At 38.9% G+C, this 12,928-nt stretch overlaps 1 protein-coding gene across 1 annotated transcript; it reads left to right on the top strand.

Annotated features, from left to right (window-relative positions):
• The first annotated feature begins 11,906 nt into the window (after window positions 1–11,906).
• Window positions 11,907–12,455, top strand: LOC124718773 (extensin-like). Its single transcript, XM_047244385.1, has one exon. The coding sequence runs from the start codon at window positions 11,907–11,909 to the stop codon at window positions 12,453–12,455; it is 549 nt and encodes a 182-aa protein (XP_047100341.1).
• Window positions 12,456–12,928: the final 473 nt, after the last annotated feature.

Genomic DNA, 12,928 nt, shown 5'->3' with positions numbered 1-12,928 from the left:
TTGGATGTATATAATGTTATTGAGCCTGATGATATGGAGCAAATAAGAATGTGTCACCGATAAAGGACTGCAAAAGTGGTATGCAGCAGATGTGACACGAAATTGCTTGGTCAGTTAAAATGTGAGGAGTAAAATGTTAAAAGGGACTGCCATTATACTGAAACATAGAGGCAGCCAAAAGGCGTGAAAGAGTAATTTGTTGAAATAATGGAGTGCCATAGTAACCCATACTGGGGGCAGCAATAGAGGTGTGAAACCATGTAGTTTAGGTAAAACAGCTCATGAAGGGTACATAGGTGTTTCTTCCTAAAGTAATGTTATACTGTACTAGGTGTATTTGCAATGTGACTATGTATTTTTTTGTGTAATTATGTATATTTTCTTATATGAGAGGTGTGTTTTTCTTGTAATCATAGGTATTTCTTGTGTGGATATGTAGGTACTGTATTTGTATGAAACCATTTCTATTTTTCATGAGATAATGTGTATTTATTATGTGACTATAAAGTGTATGATGTTTAGTATAAAAGATATATTGTTTATGTAGGGTGCATAAAAAAAATTGAGGTCTTGAAATCAAACAAATATGAACAACCGTAACTCTGGTTGTTTCAATAATGCTTGACGGTAGTATACATTACTGAAACAGGGACATGTGTGACATTATTGTTAATTTTTTTTTTTTTATTTTGTAAATATTTTATTGAAACTGTTAAAGCAGAAGTAGAGACATCTTGTTTGAAGCGAAATCGATACTGAAACTCTTTGATAAGATTAAAGTGAACGTACATATTAAGAAAAGTGTGTAGTATTTACTTTTAAATATTGTAAAGATATCTATTTGTTATAATTATTAAATGTAAAAAGGTGCTATAATGTAATTATGTATGTAATAGTTACTGGCACTCACTTAGGGCTGTATGAGATATGTGTAGTATAAAAGATGGAGTAGTTCCGTCAGAAACAGAAAGGTGTGTAAGCGTAGGAAAAGGTCGGAGCGGAAACTTTTGGCACACTTTGGCGGACGCGAACACAGTCAGTCGGTGGCCAGTGATCTTAAGAGGCAGCACGTACAGTGCCAGCATAGTGTGGAGTGCACCATATTGTTGCATCTTGCCTCGGTTGGAAACTGCAGTTTATCACGGCCTGGTATGGGGAGAAAAATGGGCTACTGATTATAAGATGGATCATCGCTATGAAGAGGAATAAGTCCGACATGGGAACTGCTCTTGGCTGTTCTGATATTAATGTAGTTGTTGCCACCAACACCACCGTCGCTGATCACAGCTTACAGGGTACGACATTTTAGCTATGTATTATAGTGTGTGCCAGGAAGTTCAAATGTGCTTTAAGAATAATAACCATCATCCAAATTAACAATTGTGTCCACCTGGTAATTTATGCCGCTCATAAACCAAGCAGGATCCTAACCAGGTAAACGAAAATTCCGAGTGACCTGTATTCAGCCAAGACTGTGAGATCTTTAATATATTGTTTGCAAATCAGCGATTAATCAGTGAAACAATTAATGGAAAGAATAACTGAGAATTTCATAATTAACATTACTATTATTTTCTGTGTTAAAATGATTACGTAAGGTTATGCCAGATTCAAAGACCACATTAGATAAATTGTTTGCTGCTTTACATTACGTATTAATGAAAGGGAATATTAAGTTGATGATTAATGGTGATAAATAGTAACGTTAAACAGTTTATAGTGAATCAATGAAATGTTGAGTACCAAATATGTTGATGTAGAAACCACCCCTGTCCAAATTTACTTTTGCTTTCATGAAATCAGTCTGTTTGCTTAAGCAATTGGGTACTGTAGTTTTGTTTCAAGCCACTGAACGTTTCTTGTATTGCTGAACCATCTTTTATCTAAATCTAAAGTGAAGGCTGTTAGATAAGTAAGGAGTTGCAATCTTATCGGTTGTCCTACTCAGCTTCATTATGTGTGCCTAATTAGACTGGCGAATAATAGTGTACCACTAACCACATATATTGTTATCGATGTAGAATAGTAGTCTAACTACTGTTATTTGCCATACCTCTGAACTAATGACTTATTTGAAGAAATGAGTTAAAGTCTGATGCTTATTCCTTAGGTTAAAACACATGGTTATTACACTTGTTTTTGTGGTTTTGCTGTCCAGACAGGTAACTGTATTTCTGTTTGTTACATTGCTTATTATTAACAGTATAGTATAAGAATATTACAGTTGGCTTTGCATGACAGTATGTTTTGTAAACCAATTCAGAGAACATAAAATACACGCAAGTATTACATCTGGTTTTACATATCATAACACACACAAAATAAGGAGGAATATTACAAACTCACTCACTCACGCCAGAAATAGCACACTCACTAGGTAACGAATTCATGTCACAAACAACAGAAAAACAAATTGGATATCATGGCTGGAGCCAGAGTCATCATATTTCAGATCTCTTAAACCTTAAAAGAAGAACTAAATGTAAACAAGTGAAACCAGGGTTGATGAAAAGCTGATCCCATGGAGCTATTCAAATAGCTTCGGGTGGTATGTTGCACAGAGCTGTAACAGTATTGTGCTGGTATTTATTTGAGGCAGTGAGTAGTGAATAGACATATGTGACACTCTTAGAACTAGTGCTATTGACAAAATATCAATACTTTTTCCAAAAAATATCCATATCTATTGGAGATATTTTTTTCATTGGTATATCGATATCAAAACGACAATATCAGGTGCCCATATTTTTTGTAGTAGAACATAATTTTACTTTCACAATGTCAATGAGTCTTACTACTTTTTGAGCTTTCATCACATACAGTTTTTCTCAGTTTGATGAAGACTCCAAATCACAGTTTATTTTTTAACCCCACTAGTGTGCTATTTCTTCACATTGGCATTCTTCAAAAACAGTTGCTGAAAATATAGAACAAAAATCTGAATGACATGATTGGTTTTTCCATGGGTGGGGATGTGCGAGGAGAAATGCTGACGTAATCGGTGATCGGCACTACCAACAGAAACTGCAATGTTTAACTTCACCACGCAATTTTGACACCACAACTGATAGGTAGCTGGCATTTGCACTAATGAAAAAGCAGGGAACTCAACATGAAGTGTTCTGAACAATTCCAACGTGCAACAAAAATCAATGAGAGACCCATCAGACACCTTATATTGAGCCACTTACATGCAGTTACCATTGCTACCAAAGTGGTTATCGCCAAGTGTGAACATGCTCATTTTCCTTTAAATTGCTGCTCTAAGGGGTTTAAGCAGGCTGCTGGCTTACTGAAGTACAGAACATCTAATAATAAATCAATACTTAATAATGCATGGAAAGTTCTGGTTCAGAATTAAGAATTTTGAGTCATTTCCTTTAATCCTAAAGAAATCAAAACTTAAATATATAGCTCTAAAACCGGTGGTACATTTACAGTGTGCAGTCAATATTTTTATAGGCCAGTATATCAATATTTTTTCTGTCAATATATCGATACCTTTTTTTTTAATATCAAGGGCTGATAATGATATTTTTTTAAATATTGATATATCGGATTCTCGATATTTTTAAAAATATCAACAGTCATACTTTGAACACGTCAGGTAGGCAGTCTGCTAATGGGGAGGAAGCAAAATGGTGGGATAGAGTGAGGGTCAAAATTCTGCAATGTCACCTAGGCTTGATTACTGCATGCAGATTCTGATGGATGTAGACTGCACTATGTAGAGCACCAAGCAAAATGATGAAAAGCTGAATTAGCCGACGCTTGACAATTATCTTATACAAGCCATCTTAACACTTGGTTCAAGAATCATGAAAGAAGGTTGTATACCTGGAAGAATCCTGGAGATACTAAAAGGTATCAGATAGATTACATAATGGTAAGACAGAGATTTAGGAACCAGGTTTTAAATTGTAAGACATTTCCAGGGGCAGATGTGGATTCTGACCACAATCTATTGGTTATGAACTGCAGATTGAAACTGAAGAAACTGCAAAAAGGCGGGAATTTAAGGAGATGAGACCTGGATAAACTGAAAGAACCAGAGGTTGTAGAGAGTTTCAGGGAGAGCATAAGGGAACAATTGACAGGAATGGGGGAAAGAAATACAGTAGAAGAAGAATGGGTAGCTCTGAGGGATGAAGTAGTGAAGGCAGCAGAGGATCAAGTAGGTAAAAAGACGAGGGCTAATAGAAATCCTTGGGTAACAGAAGAAATATTGAATTTAATTAATGAAAGGAGAAAATATAAAAATGCAGTAAATGAAGCGGGCAAAAAGGAATACAAACGTCTCAAAAATGAGATCAACAGGAAGTGCAAAATGGCTAAGCAGGGATGGCTAGAGGACAAATGTAAGGATGTAGAGGCATATCTCACTAGGGGTAAGATAGATACTGCCTACAGGAAAATTAAAGAGACCTTTGGAGAGAAGAGAACCACTTGTATGAATATCAAGAGCTTAGATGGCAACCCAGTTCTAAGCAAAGAAGGGAAGGCAGAAAGGTGGAAGGAGTATATAGAGGGTTTATACAAGGGCGATGTATTTGAGGACAATATTACGGAAATGGAAGAGGATGTAGATGAAGATGAAATGGGAGATAAGATACTGCGTGAAGAGTTTGACAGAGCACTGAAAGACCTGAGTCGAAACAAGGCCCCGGGAGTAGACAACATTCCATTAGAACTACTGATGGCCTTGGGAGAGCCAGTCATGACAAAACTCTACCATCTGGTGAGCAAGATGTATGAGACAGGCGAAATACCCACAGACTTCAAGAAGAATATAATAATTCCAATCCCAAAGAAAGCAGGTGTTGACAGATGTGAAAATTACCGAACAATCAGTTTAATAAGTCACAGCTGCAAAATACTAACACGAATTCTTTACAGACGAATGGAAAAACTGGTAGAAGCGGACCTCGGGGAAGATCAGTTTGGATTCCGTAGAAATGTTGGAACACGTGAGGCAGTACTAACCTTACGACTTATCTTGGAAGAAAGATTAAGAAAAGGCAAATCTACGTTTCTAGCATTTGTAGACTTAGAGAAAGCTTTTGACAACGTTAACTGGAATACTCTCTTTCAAATTCTGAAGGTGGCAGGGGTAAAATACAGGGAGCGAAAGGCTATTTACAATTTGTACAGAAATCAGATGGCAGTTATAAGAGTCGAGGGGCATGAAAGGGAAGCAGTGGTTGGGAAAGGAGTGAGACAGGGTTGTAGCCTCTCGCCGATGTTATTCAATCTGTATATTGAGCAAGCAGTAAAGGAAACAAAAGAAAAATTCGGAGTAGGTATTAAAATTCATGGAGAAGAAATAAAAACTTCGAGGTTCGCCGATGACATTGTAATTCTGTCAGAGACAGCAAAGGACTTGGAAGAGCAGTTGAACGGAATGGACAGTGTCTTGAAAGGAGGATATAAGATGAACATCAACAAAAGCAAAACGAGGATAATGGAATGTAGTCAAATTAAATCGGGTGATGCTGAGGGGATTAGATTAGGAAATGGGACACTTAAAGTAGTAACGGAGTTTTGCTATTTAGGGAGTAAAATAACTGATGATTGTCAAAGTAGAGAGGATATAAAATGTAGACTGGCAATGGCAAGGAAATCGTTTCTGAAGAAGAGAAATTTGTTAACATTGAGTGTAGATTTAAGTGTCAGGAAGTCGTTTCTGAAAGTATTTGTATGGAGTGTAGCCATGTATGAATGTGAAACATGGACGATAACCAGTTTGGACAAGAAGAGAATAGAAGCTTTCGAAATGTGGTGCTACAGAAGAATGCTGAAGATAAGGTGGGTAGATCACGTAACTAATGAGGAGGTACTGAATAGGATTGGGGAGAAGAGAAGTTTGTGGCACAACTTGACTAGAAGAAGGGATCGGTTGCTAGGACATGTTTTGAGGCATCAAGGGATCGCAAATTTAGCATTGGAGGGCAGTGTGGAGGGTAAAAATCGTAGAGGGAGACCAAGAGATCAATACACTAAGCAGATTCAGAAGGATGTAGGTTGCAGTAGGTACTGGGAGATGAAGAAGCTTGCACAGGATAGAGTAGCATGGAGAGCTGCATCAAACCAGTCTCAGGACTGAAGACCACCACAACAACAACAACAACAAGCCATCTTACATATGCCACTCCTCCAGGGAGTGCAAAGACAAGACTAGAATAATTATACCACTAATTACAGATTAATAAGGGCACGATATACATGAATGGAATAGAAAGGAACATTGACCTGTAGTACATGGTAAGCACTCCATGCCACGCATTTCAATGGTTCACAGAATATGTATGTAGATTTAGTAATAAAGAGGGTTACACAGGATGCACTAGTGTAGAAAACTGCATGAAAGAAATGTTCAGATTCAAGACCAAAGCAACATGAAATTTTCTCACTGAATATCCTTCGAATGGTGATCACTTATTTGCCTATTGCCTTTATTGCTTGTAGTACCTTCCTCGTGTACTTATGAGACAATCTTGTGATTTCTGCTGGCTTTGTTCTAAAATATTCATGTATTGCTATACAGAGCTGTGGCTATGGCTACCAACTGCACCACGCGGTGTACTGACGGTTGGTTGCATACTGCACCCAGCAGACTATGATCCTCAAGTCAAAACGCCAGCAGTACCAAAAGAGGGCTGGGACGAGGTGTCTCAACTCGTATCAGAAACATGCACTGATGCTGACGGCAGCTCCAGGTCTCACTGGTCCAGACGTGTTACCATTCAATTTGAGCACAATTAGAGGCAGAAAGAAGAGAACTCAGTGACTTTCAATGTGGGCTACTCATTGAATGTCACCTAAACCACAAATCCATGAGGTGCATTTCAACTATTCTAAAGCTGCCCAAGTCGACTGTTGGTGGGTTATTGTTAAGTGGAAATGTGAAGGAACAACCACACCTAAACCAAGACCAGGCAGACGTCATCTACTGATGGATTGGGACTTTCGAGCACTGTGGAGAGTGGCTGTAAAAAAACTGCATGAAATTAATGAAAGGAGTCACTCTTGAGTTCCAACATGCTACCAGCAGCACAGATAGCACAATGACTTGTGTGTGGGAAGTTAAAAATTATGGTGTGCAATGGTTTAGCAGTTTTGCATACAGTAGAGCAGGAGTTCGGAGACAGTGATTGATTGTACCATCGTGACAAAGCACCCTGCCACAAAGCAGCATTTGCGAGGCAATTGTTTGTGGACTATAACATTCCTGACATGGAATGACACCTAAAGTTCCCATCTGAACAAAAGGGGACCTTTGGGATGAGTTAGAAAGTCAACTTCGCCCCACACCCCAGTACCCAACATCCAACTACATTCTCTGGTTGCAGATCTTGACGAAGAATGGGCTCCCATTGCTCCACAGACATTCACACATATTTGGACATCTCTGTGCAGGCATAAAAGAGGAGCAGCTTGGTCAGTATAGGAGAGGGGGCATCAGAAGGGAGTTCTACAAAACTAAAGTGTGAAACTCACTGAAACTTAATTCATTCTTGGTACCCAGATAGAGAAATTCTCACCATGAGGGGGAAGTGGGGGAGGGGGGGGGGGCCTCAGTCAGGGTGTGCATGAATAAAACAAAAAGAATGGGAAATTTTAGACGTGGTGGTTCATTGTTGTGTGGCTGGTGGCCAGCCATGGTGAATAGGGCCAGAGGGTGAGAGCACAAGCCATCGGCTGTGTTTGAAGGCAGAAGTCCAGCACAGCACCTACACTGTGCCATGCTGTCCAAGATACTCCAGCATCCACACACCTGACTTGCTTATTATGTTCCCTATTGGGTAAACACAGTGTGTGGCACGCTAGTGCATTCAGCAGGGAGCTGATAGAATGAAGTGTTTCTGTCTTGAAGGACATGCTGGGTTGTCAGGTAGAAACTGTGGGAACTTTTGCTTGTAGCAGTTTGCCACTTCAGGACATGAAAGAAAACTTAATGTTGTCAATAAAGTATTACTGAATTACTCCTGGTACCCCAGACTGGCTGGCCATCCTCTACATCCTTCTCCTCCGTCCCTCCTTGGAAGAAGTGGCCAAGGGCATTGGTGGTTCCACACAATTTGTACACAGACAGGACTTCAAAACTACGGAGGAATGCAATGGAAAATTGTATAGAAACCACTGAAGGCTATGTATGTCTCATGACCACACTTTCAATTGTGTTACTATGGAGGATAATATACTATAACATGGGTTATTCATGGGAATGACCAATGTTCCACTGAGGGCACTCACCCTGGTGAAATATGGTCTTGTCTTCCATTAACATTTCATGCTGTGCGAAAAATGTACTGTGTATGCCCTGATCTGTGATGACGGTACATATGCAGTGACATAGCATAGCAGGAGCAAGGTATGGCACGGTGAGTGCAGTAGTACTTGCTGGACGTCAATATTTATCCCTTGAAAGTGTCACGAACACCTCAGAGAAAACGGACACACTAAAATATGAATGCTGAAGATAAATGACGATTGTAAATCTTAGATATTAAGATGAGTTCTATGTGGTTGGACGTATTTGAATTTATGAATTACTGATGTACATAGTTTAAACAATACAGAAGATTAGCAATGAAGACGTGTTTGTCATCCAGTAGCTGGAAGTAATGACACACACACACACACACACACACACACACACACACACACACACACACACACACACACACACACACACACACACACACACACACACACACAAAACAAAATGGCAACTGTATTGGAAGAAGAATATTCAGAGGTAATCTAGACCACAAGTTATCTTTGACGTTGTTCTTCACACCGAAAGATCTAGCACGCAGTGTTCCCAGGGAAATTCCGCATTTGGTAACCTTACTGAAGGACGAGAAAACTGTGGCACAGGAAAGGAGAGTTTTGGTAAAATGTTTTCAGGATTACTTCGAAAAAGTACACGGTTGCCAGGGGCAAGTCAAAAATCAACAAAGGAACTTATGTGAGTGACCACATGCTATTTAACAAAAACAAGTTAACAGTATTCTAGATAACAAGAAGAAAAGAAAAATTTTTACAACCATAAGATAAATAATCACAATTCTCTATCCTAATTGAGACAACTATTGTGCATGTTTATAAAACATTAAAAGGACACTCATGTATGTATCAATTACGACATCAAATATTTTGCAGCAGGTGTGATTAGGACGAGTAATGACAGGATAGCAGCAGCCACACTGGATGAGTGCGGTTCAACTAGATGCACCTATTATGGCGATACGAGTCTTTGCAGCATGTCACATCAGTGGCTCATCACTAGCACAGCAGCTGCTTGCCATAGCTTTACACGATGCACCTGCTCCACCTGCACAGTTGGCGCCAGCATCCACAATTTGCAGTTCTCCGCATTTTGCGAATTTAGCACTCTTTTTCAATCTGCTATTGTGTGTACTGAAACTTAGAATTAGTACCCACCATTTGTGAGTGAAGAAGCTCAGTGAAAATCTAGTTTGGGATTTCAATTAGAAGTGTATGCCTGTGTGGACTAGAAAAATGGCAGATGAGGCACCACTACAGCGTTTTCCTTCAGGCGGGGAAGAAGTTCAATACAACTACGAGTGCCAACGCATAGCAGGAATACAGATTCAAGGAGTGACATGAGTGCAGCAAGAAAAGACTTAATGTAGAGGTAATTATGAACATACAACTGGCAGGCTATATTCATGGAAATAGTACCTTGGGTAAGTACTCTCCAGCAGCGAATACCAGCGGTAACATTCCAACAAGAATACATCTTAAAGAATGGTTTTTGCCACTAATAACCAAAAAAGTTTCAGCTAGACAGCACTGGGCCTGGTGGTTTAATGGCAGGGCTTAGGCCCAGAATTTGAAAGGTCATGGTATCAAAACATGGAATATTTCAGTCTGTCTTTAACACAAAGACTTAGGCTACATCAGATCACAGAGTCACAAGGAATTATTATTATTATTATTATTAGCTGAGCTGTGAGTTACACAATCACAATACAATTAAAAAAACAATTCTTTTCAGTACACTTTGTCTTCTTGTTTAATTGCAAATAGTTACATACTCTGGCGGCAAGAGATTCAACGTGTTTCCTTACAACATAAAGAAAGAAACTTTGAGTGTCTGCCAATTCAAAAGAAAATTAAAAACATATCCCATTGCCCAACTTTCTACTAATTAATAAAAGAATACATTGTCCATTATAGGCTGTATTGTGCTTCATTAAAATAGTGCTGTTAGCTAATTTTGGCCATAATCCATTATCAAGCACTGCCAACTCTTCCTGCACTGCTGCCAAATCAGCATCTAGTACCAAGATAAGCTGCTGTTTATCAAATACTGTGTAGCAAAAGTGACTATCACTGCATTTATAGAAGTGACACTCGTACACAAATACTGAACATAAAATGGCCTTACAAGCCAAGAAAAACAAAAATAAAACAATTAACATACACAGACATTTGCATACTTACAGATATAGTATGACAAGGATGGAACAGGTAGTTGGCTGTGGCCATATAGTAGGAACCATCCGAAATTTCCTGAATTAATTTTGAGAGACGATGGAAAACTAGAATCAGGATAGCTGTATGAAGACTGGAGCCTCCATCCTCTTACAGCAGTTCGTACATTTGTTCATAACAACACTGATGGTATTTGGTTGGCATGCTATGATCATGAAAGATAACACGTAAGGGAATTTTATGCAAAACTGTTTGACAATAAGAATTCTTTTACGGCAAATCAGCTACATAATTTAGGATTAGTTTTTAAGCGGAAACATTATTCACACCATAATGAAACATTCCTTGGGCATGGGGAGTGTGTGGGGACCAAGATGGCGCCTAGTGTAGATCGGGAGTATGTTAGTTCCGTACAAAAGTCAAAAAATAACGAGGAAAAGTGTTCGATATGCAACAAATTCTGTGTGTATTATGACAGTACATGTATGCCATGTTATATTATCGCAAAAGTAGACGCCAAAAAAAACGTGGTAACAGGAAAATGTTATTATCAGGCATCTCATCCAGCAAGTACTTCGACTCATTCGTGGGAAATGGTGAACTCTGATACAACATGCCATTGCAAGAAACGTGTTGTAAAAGGTATAATGTGCTTAAATTGTAAAACGGTTTTTCATTATTCGTGTGTTGATGTCAGTCCTAAAAGGAAACTATGGTTCTGCAATAGCTGTTTCAAAGGCAACTCAGGCCAGAAACCTAATATGAGGAACACCAAAGACGAAGTTATCAGTGCTCTACTGGAAGAGTTTTCAGTTATAAAACATCACGATCACGAACAGTATGAAAAAGAAGCAAAGAGGCTTAGCGTTTTACCTCAAGATACTGTAACTTTTGTTAATAACAATTCTGTTGTTTATGTTTGTAGAAAGTGCGGGAAAAACACAAACAGTGGTGTAACCTGTTGCGAGTGCGAAAGAAAACATCAGTCTAAAACTCCCGACCATGTTCCAAAACTTTACATTTTAGGCGATAGCCACAGCCGCGGTATTGTCTCACGCATAAATAAAGCTTCAAATGTGAAATCGATGAGCTTTGTAAAGCCTGGGGCGCCCCTCTCAGAAATAAGAAAACTAGTTTTTTCTGAAGAAATAAAAAAGCTGTCTTCGAAAGATTTTGTTGTCCTCTTTGGTGGATCTAATGACATTTATCAAAATGATACATCTAAAGCCTGTTGCGAATTAAACAAGTATTTATCTGAATTAAGTCATACAAACGTTATCCTCGTAAATATACCACAAAGGTACGACTTGATGTCCTGGTCGTGTGTAAACAAGGAAATTAGTGCCGCCAATAAACTTTTTTCCAGTATATGCAAACAATATAGAAATGTTTCTGTTGTTAATATTAATACCATTGGATGCAGATTCCACACTACTCACGGGATGCACTTAAATGGCCTTGGAAAGCAACTTGTTACATTAAAGCTAATGGAAATTATTCAGAGACTGCAATACTTACCAACAACATCATCAGTGGTACCTGTATCATCATCACAGAAAGTATCTCTAGGAGTGACTAATGCAGAATCAGATACAGTAACAGAAAATGCAGCAGAAGGACCTAAAGAAGCAATACTAACAGAAGTAGAATCAACAGCAGCGTCAGAAGAACCACGTTCAGTAACAGCAGAAGCGACTCCTCCAGCATTAGAACGAGCTCCTACAGCAGTAACACCATCTCCCTCACCAGCAGTAACAGCACAAACTACTTCACCAGAAATAGCAGAAGAAACACCATCAGCAACAGCAGAAGCAACTCCTCCAGCAGTAGAACTAGTTCCTATAGCAGCAGCACCATCTCCCACACCAGCAGTAGTAGAACCAACTCCTTTACCAGTAATAGCAGAAACAACTCCTCCACCAGCAGCAACTAAACCAACTTCACCAACAGCAGAACAGTACCAGCTCCTCCTCCATCACCTTCAAGAGTAGCAGAAAAGAATAGACCAGTCACAGTAAGTAAAGTATCATCTTTGTCTCATGATAAAGTGATACCAAATGATTTGGGAAAACATGTTCCTATAAAACTTGTGGACAGTAAAGTGAAACAAACTTCCAACCGTGTTTCAAACAGACCCAAAAAATTACCTAAGAGAAATGAAGATTTTTATCCCAAGGAAGTCCAACCGTCACCTAACATAGATTCCAGGGCTGAAAAAACAATTAAATGTTCTCCATTGCCCCATAATACTGTACTCCTCCCCTCCTGTGACAGTAACTCTATCTTATTTCTGCACTCAAATGTCAGGTCTCTGAAAAATAAAGCTGATGAGCTTGGTATACTATTAAAAAGTAACAAAAGAATGATTTTATGTACAAACGAACATTGGTTAAAGGAAGAGGATATAAAACTGTATCTACCATCAGGTTTCAGATTAGCTACATACTTCTGCAGACCCAGTGAA

Source organism: Schistocerca piceifrons, chromosome 10 (genome assembly GCF_021461385.2).
Source record: "Schistocerca piceifrons isolate TAMUIC-IGC-003096 chromosome 10, iqSchPice1.1, whole genome shotgun sequence".
Classification (NCBI taxonomy): Eukaryota; Metazoa; Arthropoda; class Insecta; order Orthoptera; family Acrididae; genus Schistocerca; species Schistocerca piceifrons.
The sequence above is the reverse complement of the archived record's forward strand: the minus strand, read 5'-3'. Positions and strand labels throughout refer to the sequence as shown.